At 38.2% G+C, this 19,883-nt stretch overlaps 1 protein-coding gene and 1 pseudogene across 1 annotated transcript in view; one reads left to right on the top strand and one right to left on the bottom strand.

Annotated features, from left to right (window-relative positions):
* Nucleotides 1–15,430, top strand: part of LOC142098027 (uromodulin-like) — a 30,558-nt gene extending 15,128 nt beyond the window's left edge. The window contains exons 3-4 of the mRNA XM_075180443.1: nt 14,613–14,711; nt 15,426–15,430. Coding sequence (XP_075036544.1) covers nt 14,613–14,711; nt 15,426–15,430 — 104 coding nt within the window. The remainder of the gene's footprint in view (nt 1–14,612; nt 14,712–15,425) is intronic.
* Nucleotides 1–19,883, bottom strand: part of LOC142098491 (uncharacterized) — a 182,959-nt pseudogene that overhangs the window by 102,672 nt on the left and 60,404 nt on the right.

Raw genomic sequence — 19,883 nt, 5'->3', positions numbered from 1 at the left:
ATATGGCTCCAGACCAATCAGGGCTAGACCCTGACAGACACACACACCGTTGCAGGCTAATGCCTGTAACTTCAGCCCCTGCATTAATTAGCCCGCAGGCTTGCCTTAGTTGCGCACGAGCCCAGCAGTTCTCCTTTGCTGGGACGCAGCGCTCTCTCTCTCAGCGTCCCGACCGTTGCCTAGGCAACGGCCGGGACGAGCCCCCGGGAGTGACGTCCCGGTCGTCATAGCGACGGCCGGGACGGAGGTAGGGGAGTCGCGGCGGCTGGGCACCGCCACGGCTCGTAATATATATATATATAATATATATATTATATAATAACTATATAATATAGCTCTGTATATACAGGCACATTGATGGATTGCAAGAAAAAAAAAGCAGGCAGAAAAACAAAGAGCAAAATTGTTTCTCTAAAAAACTGTTAATGATCTTATATTTGGTAGGCATTTTTCTATATAAAATAAGATCACGACTCATAAGTTTTTCCCTAGGAGGCACCTTTTGTTTTTCTCTACTGATTCCTTGTTATAGACAAAGGATGGAAGCCAAATGTACATTATATATATATATATATATATATATATATACACACATACATACACACATACATACAAGTTAACCCGTGCATGATACTCATGCATTCTAATCAAATCAAGCTACTTAAGGTCTTAAAAAGGTTCTTGTCATGCATTTGGGCCTAGCCCAGGCCTCCTCAGGGGAAGAGCGTTACTTCCCGACGCAAGCGGCCTTTTTAATGTGTGTTCATGAGGTAAAATTACCTCACGAAAATGAGTTTGAGCCCTACCAAATTTCAGCCCTTTTTGAATTTTTTTCCCCACACACACTAAGAATTTAGTAGGTCAGTGTATAACTCTGCCCAGCAGGTGGCGCTGCAACTTGTTGTTTTTTTTTCACACACACACACAGATGCCACTAAGCATTTATATATTAGATATACATATATATATATATATTAGATATACATATATATAATATATATATATATATATATATATATATATATATATAGGTCTCCACCACGTGCACCCAACGCCCCATGTTCAATCCCTTTGAATTTTAAATCCCTAGGGTCCGCATTATATAATGTTAGATAGTTCAGCCGTATACTATTTACCATATACCGGAAGTGACGTATCGGGCTAAAGGTAGTCCCACCCGCGTTTTGGAAACGATGTTCCAATTGGTTTCCGTGAAGAGGTCTTGAGTACTTATAAGTCTTCAGCCACTGATCCAATTATGACTCCTTGAAAAAGTCTTTGTGGAAGACGAAACGCATCGGAGGTGTGCCTGTCTGATTCCCGTTACATGCTGCTAAGGTGTGGGGTGTTGCCGGCTGGATTCCACCGCTCCATCTGCGTGGGTGAGAGGACAGATAAGCTGATATATATTGTGTCTCATAGATCAGTGTGTCTGCTTATATGACGGTATTATACTATTGTGGCCTATTTTGAGATTCTAGCCACTTGGAAATATCCTGCTGACGTCTAGGAGGAGTATCTGGTGTATCCAGGATCATATGCTTTCCAGTGTCCAGTATTGACGCCATTAGAGGGATCTCCTTATTATATCATTTAAGCGCAAATGATTTGAACCTCCGGTACGGGAATTTTTACACGTGTGAATATCACAATTTTTACACTTTTAATGCACTGTGTATGGCGCTCCTGTTCTTTTGTATTTTATCTGCTAGGTGCGTCACTTGCAGACAGGTGTTGAATGATCTAGGAGCTGCCTATTGTAATTTAAGTATTATTCCATGTTTCACTTTTCTACTCTTTATCTGCACTTTATAAGCGCTTACACAGCTTAAAACTATTGGGTTTCACATTGTCACTGTTTGCACTTTAAGCTGAGCTGCTATATTCCTAGTTTTCAATATGTTTAGATCTGAGAATATTGAAAGTAGAAGAACTGAATATTGTCAAAAAATCTTTAATGACACTGGTACCATGTATAATGAACAAGAATTATTAGACACAAATTTTTTGGAACTTAGAGAGAACATTAGCTAAGGAAATCAGATTATGGTGGGACATAGCTGGATTGGAAGAGTATATTAAAAGTAAAAGGGTCCCTAGAGGTTTGAGAATTAAGAAGACCCCTTCTTTTGGTCTAGATAATCCTATGTTTATGAAAGAGTGGGATAGAACGCTTGATGAATGTTCTATCAATCTAGTGAGACTGATTGTCTCTGAGAAACAAAAAAAAATCTTACAGCAGTCCAATTGGAATTGAAGGATAAAGAATCTAAGGCTGAAAGTTATAAATCTAAAGAGGATTATAAGATTAATGAAAAAGTGTTACACAAAAAATTGATAGATTGGAATCTGAAGTTATAGAAAGAAAAGAGAAAAAATATCAAAGAGATAAAAGAGATTATGCGGGTAATCAGGTCTATCGTTGGGCTAGACAACGTATTGATGAAGGTTCCTCTAAAATACTAGAGAAAACGCAGTTGGATGACAATTTGTATAGATACAAATTATTGGATTAATGACCCTATCAACATCGGGGTCCATCTAATAAGAGATTACCACAACATCTGAATCTTAGATATTGGTTTTCCCCGTTGCAGAGGGAGAGGTTTTGGAGTGCCGAGGAAGATTTTTTATCCCCTACCCCAACACCCAAAGAAGATACCGTTTGCAAAAAATTCCATTTGAGAGAAAATATGAAAATAGCATCTCCCATGAAAAGGAGATATATAGACGAAGAGGTAAACGAGGGGGATCTAAGAGAAAGAAAGAGAAGGCATTACTAGAGGAATCCCCAGATCCTAAACCTCTAGGTATATTTAATCTATCTGATTACACTCTTACTACAGATGAGCTCCAACTATTAAATAAGAGTTTATCCTTTGCGCCTACTAATACATCAAATGATTTTCATCTCTTTCTAGACCTAAACAGATTTGTTAGAAGACTCACGCTCAAAAGGCATTTTTTGAAAAGAAATGAGAATGTCACTGAATTGGTGAACTCTAAAGAATCAGAATCAGATTTAAAATTACCATCTAAGTTCTATCCACTAGAATCCAGGGGTAGCAATATAGAGATGTTCTATCAGCTAGCCAAAAAGGATTTATGTCAGGTTAACGCTAATAGAAGATTCAAAAGGAATATCTCACCCTCTGAGAAAAAGGCACTAGATAATCTAATGAATAATGAGAAGATCGTAATTAAGCAAGCTGATAAAGGTGGGGGGGGGATTGTTATCCTAAATAGGATTGATTATATCTCAGAAGCAATGAGACTACTAGGTGATGCATTATCTTATAGAAAACTAGAAAAAGATCCCACTGTAGAGTTTGTGGAGGAGTTAAAAGTGATCTTATATGAGGCATTGAAAGAGATTATATTGACTCGGAATGAGTATCTATTTCTTCTTCAGGATTCACTAGTTATTCCGATTTTCTACTATCTGCCAAAGGTGCACAAAACATTAGAAAAGCCCCCTGGGAGACACGTAATAACAAGGATTGGGTCTTTAACATCTCAGGCGTCACAGTATGTAGATTATTTAATCAAGAAGTATGTGATCAATTTACCAGCGTTCTTAAAGGATTCCACTTCCCTATTGCAACTCCTGGAGGATATCCAATGGAAATCCAGCTTCAAGTGGGTTACAATAGATGTACAGGCTTTGTACACGTCTATTGACCATGAAAAAGGGATAGAAGCTGTAAATTATTTTCTTCAACTAGATCAAAATTTAGATAACGGACTCAAGAGTTTTATCTGTAAGTTGATATGATTTATATTAACTCAAAATTACTTTAAATTTATGGATGACTTTTTTCTACAAATCTGCGGGACGGCGATGGGGACTATCTTTGCCCCTAGTTTCGCCAACCTCCTTATAGGTAGATGGGAATCTGAATATATTTATGGTAAAAGTAATCCATTTTCTACATACATCATTTTCTACCGTAGATATATAGATGATATCATTTTGATTTGGGATGGTCCTTATCAGCCTCTGGAGGAATTTTTGTGCTATTTGAATGTGAATTATTATAATTTGAATTTTACATCAAAAACTAGTGACACCAATATAGAGTATTTGGATCTGGTTCTTAAAAATAAAGGTACTAAAATCCAAACCAAAACATTTAATAAAGATGTAGACATAAATAGCTACTTGCATTATGATAGCTGCCATCTCACAAAGTCGAAAGATAATATCCCTAGGTCACAATTTAATTGTATCAAATGAAATTGTTCTGATGAGAATGTATATAAAGAACAATCTCTTATCTTTGCAGAAAGATTCAAGGAGAGATGTTACCCTGATTCAATCATTTCGGATGCTTTAGAAAAAAAATGCTGTAGATAGGAAAGATATGTTGGTATAAAAGAACAGAAACAAGGAGGAGAGGAAGGAGATTGTTCCGTTTATTACTGAATTCAGCAAAGATGATAGGAAGATCAAATCTATTTTTAATTAACATTAGAAGCCCATTTGTATGGATCCAATTTTGGGTTCTGTAGTTCCATCTAAACCTGATGTTGTTTTCAAGAAAACTAGAAGTTTAAAATCTTTATTAGCATCCAGCTTACTTAAGGATGTGAAGGATACTAAAGTGACATTTTTGGTTAAACTGGGAAAAGGTTCTTTTAGATGCAACAACTGTAACATATGCAAATTTGTTTCTCCCTTGAATAAAGTATTCTATGATTCATCACATCAGAGAGAATATAAAATTCATGATCGTATTGACTGCCTAACGGTGTCAGTTATATACCTATTATAATGCCCTTGTAGTAAGACGTATATAGGTAAAACTAAGAGAGCCCTCAAGCTACGACTTCAAGAGCATGTTAGGGCCATTAGAAATAAGTCAGACCTGCAAAAAGTATCTAGTCATTTTTTAGTATGTCAAAATGCGGACCCTAGTGGTTTAAAATTCAAAGGGATTGAACATGTGGTGTTGGGTGCACGTGGTGGAGACCTAGCAAAAAAACTCACCTGTAGAGAGATGTATTAGGTGTATAAATTAGATACACTGGCACCTAAAGGTCTCAATGAAGCATTTGAGATGACATCTTTTCTAGTGTAACCTTTTCATGAGAAGTAATACTGTTTTCCTTTTTTTAGGTGATCTCTAATCTGAAGTGTATAGTTAAGATGCAGATTTATTTTATGGTTGTAGTCAGATTTTAGGTTGTTATGTCCATTACTGATTGTATTTTATGTAACTGTTATGTGCTCTAGCCTGTTTTTAATGGGCTAATTTTATATTTGTATTAGATCGCCCACTATATATAAACTAAATTTACTATTAACAAACACTGGAACATCCTGAAGAAAGGTCCCATACTTGGTAGTATCCTTCCAGATAAACCAGTAGTTATCTTTAAGAAAAACAAGAATCTGAAAGATCTCCTGGCTCCAAGCAGGCTTGCAAATGAAAAAACAGTCACAAACACCTTTCTAGCCACTAAAGGTTTTTATAAATGTAACCACTGTAACATCTGCAGATATACAATCAAAAAAAGACTTTTTATCATTTTAATAATAGTAAAGAATACCAAACCAAGCACTTTATGAACTGCCTAACTACCTCGGTGATATATCTACTAGAGTGTTCATGCGGTCTCAAGTACATAGGGAAGACTAAACGTCCCTTAAATTTGAGGATACAAGAACACGTGAGGAACATTAAAAACAAAGTTGAAAGCCACTCAGTATCACGTCACTTCTTACAGAAACATAATTCAAATATCTGCGAACTGAACTTCAGAGCAATTGAAAATGTCACGTTAGGTCCAAGAGGTGGGGCTTTAGATACCAAACTCTCACAAAGGGAAATGTTCTTAATCTTTGAATTAGGGACCCTAGAACCACAAGGCCTTAATGAGTACTATGAAATAGCCCCTTTTCTATAACCCCAATTATGAACCCCTAGTTTGAATTACTTTTGAGCGTTTAGTAATGGATTAATGATGTCTCCTGCTGGTATTTTCTAATAATTTTATTTCTAATATTAATTTTTAATCTTAATTTCCTTTATTGATATTGAATATACTTAGGACTGTGTAAACTAGTGTTTTTACTATATGTTTTATCATATGTTATGTACCTTTTATATCTTAGTATATACCTGTATTTGCAACATTTGTGTTTATGCATCTATTATGGCATCATGACCCATATGTATGTATATATGTACAGCGTGTTATATGGTCATCTAGGAATTTGCACTGTAATTGTAATGTACTATTTAATTGTCACAAAAATATTGTAACTTGGGCTCCACACAGCATGCCCTTATCCAACATGGCCACCGATATATCCCCCTATAGGGATACACTGCCCACACTTCATTTACTCTCATTACTCATACCCACAATTGTTCCCACCTTGTAAACCCTTTAAAGGGCACAGAACCGATGTCCCCCACAGTAATTCACACCCCATAACTTACAAATTAACTTATATGCATAGCCGCTATATCGCGGGACCGAATGCAGGTTCGCGCATGAGTGATGACGTCACCGATGATGCGGGCACAAAATGGCGCCACGCATCGCATATATCAGACCCAAATGTTCACATAATTAATCTTACTACTCCTGATGAAGTTCATTGATTGAACAAAACGCGTTGAGCCTCTATACTATATCTGGAGACTACTGGCTATACTGCTACACCCTGAGACATATACTTTTTGAACATCCTGCACCTAGCTTCTGTGTGGAGCCTGCTGAGGGATTTCTACTACCTAAGGGGATGAGACTGCAGACCAGTTACTTACAGATAAGACTATCTAAAGCATATATATTATGAGTTTGTACTCTAAATGCTATACCTGATTAAAATGTTTTAATGAAATACTACACCATATGGCCTTTTATATATTTCCTTTTTATGATGAGCGGATGAGATTGGTGTTGCGTATAACAAAAAATGGAGTATAACCTACGGCGCTAAACTTTTGCTCATACAAATGTATACAGTACAATCAAATCCAGAGTTATCTAGAGTCCATACCATAAATTGATCAAATAGTCCACCTAGATGTATATTCACTGAATTCTCAAATTCTTCTCCCATATATTGAAAATAGTTACCAGAACTTATGGGGAAAAATTCCTATAGGTATTGTTATCCTCAAAAAAAAGAAGAACATGTATCAGAATGAATCAAGTGATATTCCCCTTATTTAGGCACACCTCATGTGTTCAATTCTAATTTAAAAGATTTTCACATATAGTAAGAAAGGCCCCTCCACGTGATGTTTTATGGTGGGTCATGCAAGAAATTGTGATTAAAAACATGTAGTCACACCATGATATTCACTTACACGATAAATGGTGTAATTCATCACATATCATCATTACTGGTTTGCTTGAATCACATAGATATTTCTCCTGTGGATTTTCTCTCATACAATTTTCAAGATGGAGAGATTTCAACAAAACAGGGAAAATAGAAAGGATACATAGTGTTTTATCCTTTAATACCAACAGCTACCAATATTACAATGCACAATACTGGTAGATAGATTGGTGTTGCGGTTGTTTTAGAACATACATTTTTCCATCGCTAAGGAGATTTGGTTACAGATTATACTCCGGGATTTCTAAGGAGCTACTATACAGATAAGCGGTTTAATTTTATATATCTGGTACGCACGCCACTTATTATTATTCTGCACGATCAATATATGTCAATTGATGCTTTTATCCTGCACATCAGTTTTATGATTCACTTGCGGTGCATATATAGACACCGTTCTGTTATATCTACCACTCTGGACTATTTTGTGTACTTTAGTGTTTATATACACTGTCTATACACCTGAAGGTGCCGCCCTTCCCTATATATATATATATATATATATATATATATATATATATATATATATATATATATATATATATATATATAGATATATAGATATAGATATATATATAGATATATATATATGTATATATCTATAATATAAATGTCTAGTGGCATGTGTTAGTCTGTCTGTGTGTGTGTGAAAAAAAAAAACCAAGCTGCAGCGCCACCTGCTGGGCAGAGTTATACACTGACCTATATATTTCTTGAAGGAGAAGTGACAGTTGGGGGTGGTTGGTGGTTGCCGGGGGTGACAGTGGGGAGTTTTTAACACCTTAAGTAGCTTGATTTGACTAGAATGCACGGGGTTAACTGACCTACTAAATTCTTAGTGTGTGTGGAAAAAAACCCTCAAAAAGGGCTGAAGTTTGGTATACTGACATTATTGACGAGTTGAGGGGTCAAACTCATTTTCGTGAGGTAATTTTACCTCATGAACACATGTGTACAGTGGCACATCCAGGGGGGTGCAATCGGGGCAATCGCCCCCCCCCCCCCCCCCCCTAGCAGGGGTTTTCTGCCGACGGCTGCACAGTATGTGCAGGTCCGTTTGGCAGTGACAGTGTGCTGCCCGGCTGCTCTGATTGTGTTCTAAACACACTGTCCCTGCCTGTCACTGCCGAGCGGACCTGCACATACTGTGCAGCCCCCGGCAGCCTCAGAAGTCGGAAAGGGGGCGGGGCCTAAATTGCCCCGCCCTAACATCCCCCCGGGGAACAAACATTTTCTAGATCCGCCCCTGCATGTGTAGCGGTGTGTGTTAGTGTGTGTCTGTGTCTGTGGAAAAAACTATTTTCTCAGAAAGGGCTCATCCGAATGACCTGAAATTTGATATACTGACATTATTTGACAAAAAATGCATGAGTATCATGCACGGGTTAACTTGTGTGTATATATATATATATATATATATATATATATATAAAATATCCCAAAACAATCCTGCAGTATAAGTCCATTGGTACTGCTATATTACAAAGTTTACTCATTCTGCAGTATAAGTCCAGTGGTACTGCAATATTACAAAGTTCACTCATTCTGCAGTATAAGTCCAGTGGTACTGCTATATTACAAAGTTCACTCATTCTGCAGTATAAGTCCAGTGGTACTGCAATATTACAAAGTTCACTCATTCGGCAGTATAAGTCCATTGGTACTGCAATATTACAAAGTTCACTCATTCTGCAGTACAAGTCCATTGTTGTTACTGCCATATTACAAATTTCACTGATTCTGCAGTATAAGTCCAGTGGTACTGCTATATTACAAAGTTCACTCATTCTGCAGTATAAGTCCAGTGGTACTGCAATATTACAAAGTTCACTCATTCTGCAGTATAAGTCCATTGTTGTTACTGCCATATTACAAATTTCACTCATTCTGCAGTATAAGTCCAGTGGTACTGCTGTATAACTCCAGTCCAGTGGTACTCTCCTTTGCTGCATATAATTTTTAAAGGCTTTGCCGAGTGTGTGTGGCTTCCGGGTACACTCTCTTGTGCTACATATAATGCAGAACAAAAATTTGGAGGATAAAGTAGGGAAAGGTCAAGACCCACTTCCTCCTAATGCTGAAGCTGCTGCCACTAGTCATGACATAGACGATGAAATGCCATCAACGTCGTCTGGCAAGCCCGATGCCCAATCTCCTAGTACAGGGCATGTAAAATCCAAAAAGCCCAAGTTCAGTAAAAGTAGCAAAAAGAGAAACTTAAAATCATGTGAGGAGAAACATAAAGTTGCCAATATGCCATCTACGACACGCAGTGGCAAGGAACGGATTAGGCCCTGGCCCATGTTCATGACTAGTGGTTCAGCTTCACCCATGAAACGAATCCCTCCTCCCCCCCCCCACAAAAAATTTAAGAGAGTTATGCTGTCAGCAACAACACAGCAAACAACTCTGCCTTCTAAAGAGAAATTATCACAAATCCCCAAGGCGAGACTGAGGGTGTTGGTGGTTGCGAAGCCAGACCTTCCCATCACTGTACGGGAAGAGGTGGCTCCTTCCACCATTTGCAGCACGCCCTCTGCATATGCTGGAAGGATCACCCACAGTCCAGTTACAGATTTGGCTAATGAAGGTGTGAATGTTGTACACCGGGAGGAGGATATTGATGTAGCTGGCGCTGAGGAGGATGTTGATGATTATGATGCAGACAGATACCAAATTGCCTTTCTCAATTTCTATTTATATTCTAGATTATATAACGGCTGAAAAGTTTTCTATTTTACTCCTAGTGGAGAGGGGATCTGATGCAGACAGATACCAAACTGCCTTTGTCCATTTCTTTGTATATTTGAATTTCTAGTTCTACAGTCTATGCAGGCTGCTTTTTTTATATTCAACTACAAGTGTAGGGTGAAGGGGGGGGGCATAGATAGCCACCAAAGTAACGTGGAGTATTTAATTTCACTTTCTAGCTCCACAGTCTGTGCAGCCTGCTTTTTTTATCTTCAAAGTATTTACAAGCCTTGCAATCTAAATTAACAAGAGGTAGTGACGTGCTAGAACTCCACCCTCTATATGCTGCAGAGGATGGAGGAGCATCAAAAGGCCATTCAAGCCTACACAGCCACTTACGACATAGGAAAAGGAGTGGGGATGCGCCTGAGTCAAGCGCACTGGAGAATGATTTCCGTGTTGTGCAAGGTTCTGCAGCCATTTGAACTTGCCACACGAGAAGTCAGTTCCGACACTGCCAGCTTGAGTCAGGTGATTCCCCTGATCAGGCTTTTGCAGAAGCAGCTGGAGAAAGTGAAGGAGGAGCTGGTACACCATTGCGATTTCACCAAGCATGTAGCTCTTGTGGATAAAGCCCTTCGTACGCTTTGCCAGGATCCGAGGGTGGTCAGTCTTTTAAAGTCAGAGGAATACATTCTGGCCACCGTTCTCGATCCTCGGTTTAAAGCGTATGTTGTGTCTCTGTTTCCGGCGGACACAAGTCTACAGCGGTGCAAAGACCTGCTGGTCAGGAGATTGTCCTCTGAAGAGGACCGTGACATGCCACCAGCTCCACCTTCATTTTCATCACTGTTTGTGCAGTTCCAAAAAAGAGGAACTGCCATTTCCATTGCTACCTTCTTTCTTTCTGTATTTCCTGTGTCCTGTGGTCTGTTCTGCTAAGGGCATTGTTATTTCCAAGTTATCCAAAAGTTCTAAAAAAACAAATTTAAATTTATAAAAAAAATTATAAAAAATTAATTAAAAAAAAAATAATAAAAATTTTTCCAAAAATACTTGGAAAAAAATATTACAACATTTTAAAAAATCTAGCTTGTACTGCTATTTAAAAGTCTAACTACGATCATTCACTGTTGCTGTACCCAAAAATAATAGGTACTGCTATTAAAGTACAGTAAAGTGGTACTCTCCTATGCGGTAGATAATTTGTAAAAGCTATGCCGAGTGTGTGTAGTTATGTATCACAGGTTTTAAGAAGAGGCACAACACTAACAACCTGTTAGAGAAACTGAGGGAAATAATCTCTCTGTGGCTCTCCCCACTTAGACTCTCCTGGGGATTCGAATAACTGCCATTTCTATTACTACCTTCTTTCTTTCTCTATTTAAAAAAAAATAAATAACTGCCATTTCTAGTACTACCTTCTTTCTTTCTATATTTAAAACAAAAAAAAACCTGTTATTTCTATTACTACGTTAATTGTTTGTGCAGTCACAAAAAAGAGGAACTGCGCCCTTAACTGCTATGTTGGTTTTAGACGTCCATCCGGTGTCCGCCATCTGTTCCCTGGAATTCAGACCAGTTGAGGGTTTTATTATTATATTGTGGCCCCGGTATCAACTTGGGTATCGGGGCCACTCCACTACGCAGTCCAGATACTTGTTTGGTGGAATTCAGAACAATTGGTTTTTTTTTATTATATTGTGGGGACCACTCCACTACGCAGTCCAGATACTTTTTTGGTGGAATTCAGACCAGTTGAGGGATTTTTTATTATATTGTGGGGACCACTCCACTACGCAGACCAGATACTTTTTTGGTGGAATTGAGACCAGTTGAGGGTGATATATTGTGGCCCCGGTACCAAATTGGGTACCGGGACCACTCCACTATGCAGTCCAGAAAGCTACCTCGGTGAAACGTTTTGGACTAAAAACAATATTGTGAGGTGTGAGGGTGTTCAGAATAGACTGGAAATTAGTAGAAATTATTGTTATTGAATGTTATTGAGGTTAATAATAGCGTAGGAGTGAAAATAAGCCCAAAAACTTGATTTTGGAACTTTTTATGCTTTTTTTCAAAATAAATCCGAATCCAAAACCTTAAATCTGAACCAAAACCTTTCGACAGGTGTTTTGCGAAACAAATCCGAACCCAAAACAGCAAGCAAGTCCGAACCCAAAACACAAAACACGAGACACCAAAAATACCCGGTGCACATCCCTAATGGACACACATCATAATAGCTGTATAGGTGTCCAATGACATGGTGTAAGTATCTAAAAATGATACATAGCAAATACAAAAAAAGGCCAGTATGTGATAGCATGCTCAAAAACATAAAATCAAATTACTTATGACAAATATATATAAAAACAAATAAGTAAAAAAAGGGGATGTTTATAATAGCTTACACATACAATTATATATTCATACTTCAATCTAAAAATGGCATGACTCAATATTCGTAATGCCCATTCTTTGGGGGGTATTCAATTGATGGCGTGATCGCCGAAAATCGAGCGCTCAAAAATATTACCGTTAATACGGTAATCTGCGCGTAAAAAACGTTAATACGGTAATTTACTCGCTGGATTTCAGGGAGCTGCGAGCTGAAATTCAGCGAGTGATTACCGTATTAACGGTAATATTTTTCGAGCGCTCGATTTTCGGTGATCACGCCATCAATTGAATACCCCCCTTTGTGTTGAATAGCGTCCTCCATGTGCCACCCTCTTGGGGCACAGATGAAGTTGTAGGCCCATCCCTGGTCCAGTTTGGTGAAGACAAAAGTCTTTCAAAGAGTGGGAGGGGGAACTGTTTCCTATTCGAGAATTAGTTGAGCCCTCGAGAGTTGATGCAGGTTCTTAAGGAACAATATTTCTTCACCATGAAAATTAATCCTGCAGTGGTTGGGCCCTGAACACATCTTGAACTGTCACTCCAAGTTCTACTGTATGTAGGTATTCTTGGCCCTTGTACCAGGCTCAGGCAGCAAGTATTTTCTGCCCCTTGACAGCATGGTGTCATGCAGTATGTCGAATGGGCTGTCCCAATCTCTGTGAGGCAATAGTGTCTCTGCCAACATTTTGTCATAGACCCTGATGAAACCTAGGTATTGCTCGGGTAGCTCTTCGGGTCTGGACTTTATCTCCTCACTTTGGGTAGTGGCACATACCAGCCTTCCGTGGATTGTGCTGAATGAGATCAGATCCCAGTGTATCGAATCAACACACAGCAGCACCCGAAAACCCTTCTGGGTTACTGATGATTGTGTAATGAGTCGTCCATCTGATACTTCTATGGCCATTGGCTTAATCTTCAGTATCAAGGAAAGTTTCACCTTGCAGACAATGTCCAGATCAGCAACATTCTCTGTGTCTCTGCAATCCAAGAGGGCCTACATATCTAAGGAGAAAGCACCCAGAAGAGGGCACAGGAAAGGTTAAAGTGCAGAAAGTAACAAGGAAGACGATTTTGGCAAGTTTTCCCCTCCTCAGAAAGAGGAGGAAGCTCCTTTGAGCATTTAGCTGGCACAATATCATCATCATCATCATCATCAGCTATTTATATAGAGCCACTAATTCTGCAGCAATTCTGCAGCGCTGTACAGAGAACTCACTCACATCAGTCCCTGCCCCATAGGAGCTTACAATATAAATTCCTTAACATATACACACACACAGAGAGAGAGAGACTAGGGTTATTTTGACAGCAGCCTATAAACCTACTAGTATGTTTTTGGAATGTGGGAGGAAACTGGTGCACCCAAAGGAAACCCACGCAAACATGCGGAGAACATACAAACTCCACACAGATTAGGCCATGGTCAGGAATCGAACTCATGACCCCAGTGCTGTGAGGCAGAAGTGCTAACCACTAATCCACCATGCTGCCCATAATGCCCACAATATGGATCATAAGTGGCTGGTGAGCTAACGAGAGATGACTAGCAGTTTCTTTTCACTGAAGCTGATGCTTCTGAATACGAATGTTGAGCAGAATGCAAAAGGCGATAAGTTCCTCCACAACATAGGTACACAAGTACTTACTACATACGTAATGTGAATGAATGGCCACAACTTGGTATAATGTAGCCTTCATGCTAATAAATGAATTACTATCAACTGAAGGTCAATAAGGAAACAGTCAGAAGCAGCTACATAGTGCCACTGATAGTCATCCGGATAAGCGGCCATATCTAATTACGTTGAATCTCCAGAAGTACATGCTACACTTGTGTGAATAAGCTCTTACTTTACTAAACTTACACTCACCTGCTTATTACAATAATGACAATAGTAATAATCATCATCATCAGCACCAATATCATCAGCAACATAAAATAAAAATGTTCAGTAAAATTCTTTAAAATTGTTTTTTTTCATGTAGTTTTCTTTTGGTATTAAATAAATACTCACAAAATGTCTGCCCTATTTTAGTCAGTGCCAGCTGATTATTTATCTGATTAAAATAGATGCAATTTTAGTATATCATTTGGTTTTCTTTCTATGTAGTTATTTTTACATAAGCAGTATTGAACAATATGTCTTTTCAGATCCAGCCACAGTTGCTAATTCTTGCTCATGTGCTGCTAATGAAGAATGTAGGTTGGTTGGTGGACGATACAGCTGCTACTGTGCTAATAATACTTCTGGTAAGTTCAAAAGAATCTATCTGAAACTAACACAAACCGCAGCTATAAGTCTTACAATACTTTGTCAAAGTGGTGTTATAGTAAAGGTGGTGCTAATGAAGTTGCTGATATAAAAAGTATAGCGATATCTCAGCACCAGTAATGGTAGTGGTAAGAGATACAAGTATTCATGTCTGGCTGCTTCTTGGCCTGTTCTGTGTTATGTGAGGGATCGGTGACAGAATCCATTTTTTCTTTACGCAATTGTGTGAAACAGGGCCCTGATGTTGAAGTACCAATGAATTGTCGAATTGTTTAGAGTAGAGCTGAAGGGGAAATATAATTTGTACAAACAATATTTGTCTTTCTCACCTGATGGGGAGTAAAGTGCTGTTTTAAAGTGAGGGATTATAATGAGGGATAATTATAAAGGCTCATTTATAAAAGCACTTTTTCTTTTTTTATCCTGTCTACAGTGCAGAATACTGCTTTGAGTCTCCTATATCTCCAAACTGTTCTGCTTATTTAATAGCCCCAGTGCTATTCAATTGGATTCCACCACAAGGATACAGCCATGCCCCCTTAATGACACCTCATCAGGGATGTAGCTGTACCATGTGACAGCACCCTTGTGGATACTACTGTGGTTACTGGATGGAGTGACTAAATAGAGAGTAAAGTCACCTATTAAAGCGGAACTAATCTAAAATATTTTCATTGATGTTATTATTACAGGGTGAAATGCACTATTTTACATTCATGAGACAGTCAGCACATCTGTATTCTTATGACAATTCGGTTTTTTTTCTTCCTATTCTTTGGAAGCTGCTATGAGTAAGCTGAATTCATCATCTCTCATTATCACTGATTCCCAATTCTAAACAAGCTTTTATTTTTGCTCTTGATTATTTAAATCAGTGCACATTACATTATTCTCAGTATACACTGTACTGTTTTATAATGAAACAGAGAGGCACTATATGTAATATTTACTGATTATATACAACCCAGCTCTACTCAAAAGAAATCAGAGGTGACAGATGATTTTGTCAGACAGAGAAGTGGAGAGTACAATGTACATGCCCAATGTTAACGGTTAATCTCATTACCATGCATGCAACCTAGCTCTGCCCTGATACCCCTCCAGGCATGCCACCTGCGGGTGGCTGTACAAAGTAAATAAGAGGAGATAATTATGGAAAAACTGACAGAAATCTGTTGCTCTTTCCTTCATATTTTCCTTTAGTACATAGACCCAAAAGAATGTTATGAAATCCTACTGAAAAAAGTAATCAGGAACATAATTTCAAAATGGACTCACACTATTTTGGTTTCTTTTTCTAGCCTCAGAAGTCTTAGCTCCTGCACTAACATGTGGAAGTCAGGAAATTAAAGTTTCCTTAAAGAAGTGTAATTTACAAAGATTCAATTTGAACCCTGATAGCGTACACCTGAGAGACAAGAACTGTACAGGATTTTATTATTTTAACAATGTAACTCTCATAACAGTGGTTTCCATCTTGAAAAATGGAGTATGTGGAAATCAGTTGGTGGTAAGTGATTCCCATGGATTTCAATCGATCTAAGAGCATTCTGCATACATGGATTCTAATACATTGAGGACCAGATTAGATTTGTGTCCCTCTAGGCCCCTTCATTTGTACCATCCCATCCTGACTTGCTGCTATCACTGTGATATTCTATAACCCCAACTGTAACTTCAATGTTATTTTAATGAAAAATTGATATAAAACTCTCCCCCCACCTTTTCTTTCTCACTTTCATTCTCCCTATTTCTCTCTGTTCCACTCACGGTCACGTTTCTCCTCAATTGGTACATTCACACTGGCAATTAAACTTACCAAAGTATCTAACGCATGGCCCTATGCCTAGACTGATCTTTAATACTGGATAAAAGCTGTTTTACAAAAAATCTATGATAAAGTATAGTATTCTCTCTAAGTCATGATCAGAGAAGCAGGGCTATGAAGGAGACAATTTTCCTATGCATGTTGCATCAGATGAGACATGGATTATGGGGTTAATTTACTAATACTTCTAAAACGAAAAGTGGAACTGTTGCATATATCAACCGATCAGATTGTAGCTATCATTTTCCAGAATGTACTAAATAAATTATAGCTACAATCTGCTTGGTTGCTGTGGGCAATACCTCTACTTTTCTTTTTTTAGAAGTTTTAATTTAGCAGGAGCAAAGCAAAAAAAATGAGCATGTTTGCACCTTGGCAAAGCCATGTTACACTGTAGGGGAGACAAATCAAAAAAATGTGCTGACAGATTTACAGTTGTGAAGTGTCCTAACTCAACTTTAACAGTGCAAAAATAAAGCTTTCCAGTAATTGTGTGTCACATGAAAAATCAGCCAATATTTTTCTTTATTACATCATTTCTGCTTTGCTCCTAACTTTAAATGAGGCCCCCATGTATATAAAAGGCTCTCCAAAATGTCAGTGCATTATAGCATCCCATTCAGGTTGTCAGTGACATCGTTCTTGTATAGTAAGGCAGGCAATGGCAGCTAGAGTAGGATAACTATTAACAATAAGGTTCATGAAGGACCCGGAAAATGATATAAAAAAAGAGAAATAAAACATCACCTGAATAAATAACATAGTAAATTAATGAACATAATGTTTAAAAAGTAAACAAATATTACTTATCTCTTCCCAGTTCTCTACTCAGCATGATAGGGCTGTATGATCTATTAGGCTTGATAATGACCCATATTGCATGAATGCTATGCCAATATGTTTATATTTCATGCAAAATAATTGTGTTTCTAAAACCACAAAAGATACACAATAACATGAACTGTTATCCAGTCACCCACAGCCTTATGCCTGCTTAATTTCACTTATTTTTTTCATATAGGTGCATTGCAAGTGCTTTGTAAAAACAAAAAAAGGAATCAATATGCTACCAAAAGTAATCCCTATTTGTCTTAAAAAAATACAATATACAAACATTTTTTCCTGGTCTTTAAAGTATGTAAACACTCATGAAAACAATGATGCACTTATAGCAATGTTTGTTTCAGCTGCCAGTGATTTAATATGTTTCATTCCTATTTGCTAAATTGGGTTTAAGGTAGAGATGCTCACTGACCCCCATGTTTTGGTTTTGTTTTTGGTTTTGGATCTGGATTACCGTTGTGTTTTGGTTTTGGTTTTGCAAAACTGCCATTGCGTGTTTTGGTTTTGGTTTTGTTTGGTTTTGCTTTGCTATTTTGTTGGAAAATGAATGTTTTTGGGCATAAAATAACCAAATTTAGTGCTCCACCTGTTTCTTGGATAAGTAATGTAATGGTAAAGCTAATAAATTATCAAAAAAAAGTTTAATTCCTGGTAGGTAGGCCTTCATTAATTCTACACACAAACGATATTGTCTTCCTCTCCATCTATGCATATTGGCAATGCAGCCATCGTCTTTGGATGTATATTACACCCTACACTTATAGATAAATATGTAAAGAAATGGACAAAGGCAGTTTGGTTTCCGTATCTATAGGCCCCTCTCCACTTGTCAAAAATACCCGAAAATTCAGCCGTTATAGACTGTACAATATTAATTGAAATGGAGAAAGCCAGTTTGGTTTCTGTCTCTATAGGCCCCCCTCCACTATTTGAAAATACACAAAAATTCAGCCGTTATAGACTGTACAATATTAATTGAAATGGAGAAATCCAGTTTGGTTTCTGTCTCTCTAGGCCCCCCTCCACTTGTCGAAAATACCCAAAAATTCAGCCGTTATAGACTGTACAATATTAATTGAAATGGAGAAAGCCAGTTTGGTTTCTGTCTCTATAGGCTCCCCCCCCCACTTGTATAAAATACCAAAAAATTCAGCCGTTACAGACTGTACAATATTAATAGAAAGGAACAAAGCCATTTTGGTTTCTGTCTCTCTAGGTCCCCCTCCACTTGTCGAAAATACACAAAAATTCACCCGCTATAGACTGTACAATATTAATTGAAATGGAGAAAGCCAGTTGGGTTTCTGTCTCTCTAGGCCCCACTCCACTTGTATAAAACACCAAAAGATTTAGCCGTTATAGACTGTACAATATTAATAGAAATGGACAAAGCATTTTGGGGTCACTGTGTATATGACACCCTAGCCTTAAGGATAAATTGCCCAAACAGCAGCCTTTCAAGACGGTACATGATATGGAAATGCCCCAAGTCCCTTTCCTCTTTGGGGGTAGATTGCTTAAATAGAAAGTTTTAAAAAGATGCTATCATCATCATCTTCAGCTTCATCCTCACCCTCATCAGTGTGTACGTCATCATCACAGACTATACTTAAATAGAAAGTTTTAAAAAGATGCTATCATCATCATCTTCAGCAGCTTCATCCTCACCCTCATCAGTGTGTACGTCATCATCACAGACTATCAATTCATCGCCGCTTGAATCCGCCATTAGAGAACAGTCAGTGCTTGCATGTCTTAGATGGTGATGGCCTTCCTCGTGGAAGATGTAGTTCATTTTTATAAATATCATTTTCTCAACATTTTTGGGAAGTAACCTTCAACGGCGATCTGTGGCTTGACATACACTACAAATGGCTATACAGTTGTTGTCTGGATTGGGGTAGAAATAATTCCACACATAGGAAGTGGATTTTTTTGTTTTATGGCCTGGCATGACAATGGTCTTTTTCTTGTCACGTGCCAGAACTGCTGCCACTGGTGCAGGACTTACAAAAACAACCTCATCCTCATCAACATCCTCATTAGCGCCCTCGTCGCCTACACAAATCTCCCCCTCATCCTCTTCTATTTCCATAGTGGCATCCTCAATTTGTGTATCACCGGCTACACTCGGGCTGTTCAGGCACACATCAGCAGAACTGCTGAAAGGGTCCTTCTTTATGGGTACACTAACAGAATGCTCACGATTAGACATCCCACTGTTGGATGGACTCTCCACAGGGATTGGTGTCATTTGTGATTCAGAGCAAACATTATCCTCTAATTCCTTACTGTTTTCTTGCAGCTCGGCTTTGACGCGTAACAGTAGTTGTGCACCACTTGTAGGCTCGGTAACATTTTTTGGATCTGCCACTAATAGAGAAAGGTGAAGGCCTCATTCTCTCTTTGCCACTGCGTGTGTAGAATGGCATGTTGGCAAAAAAAAAATTATCGGCACTTAACTTTTCCTCAGTTACAC

Source organism: Mixophyes fleayi, chromosome 7 (genome assembly GCF_038048845.1).
Source record: "Mixophyes fleayi isolate aMixFle1 chromosome 7, aMixFle1.hap1, whole genome shotgun sequence".
NCBI classification, from domain to species: domain Eukaryota; kingdom Metazoa; phylum Chordata; class Amphibia; order Anura; family Limnodynastidae; genus Mixophyes; species Mixophyes fleayi.
The sequence above is the reverse complement of the archived record's forward strand: the minus strand, read 5'-3'. Positions and strand labels throughout refer to the sequence as shown.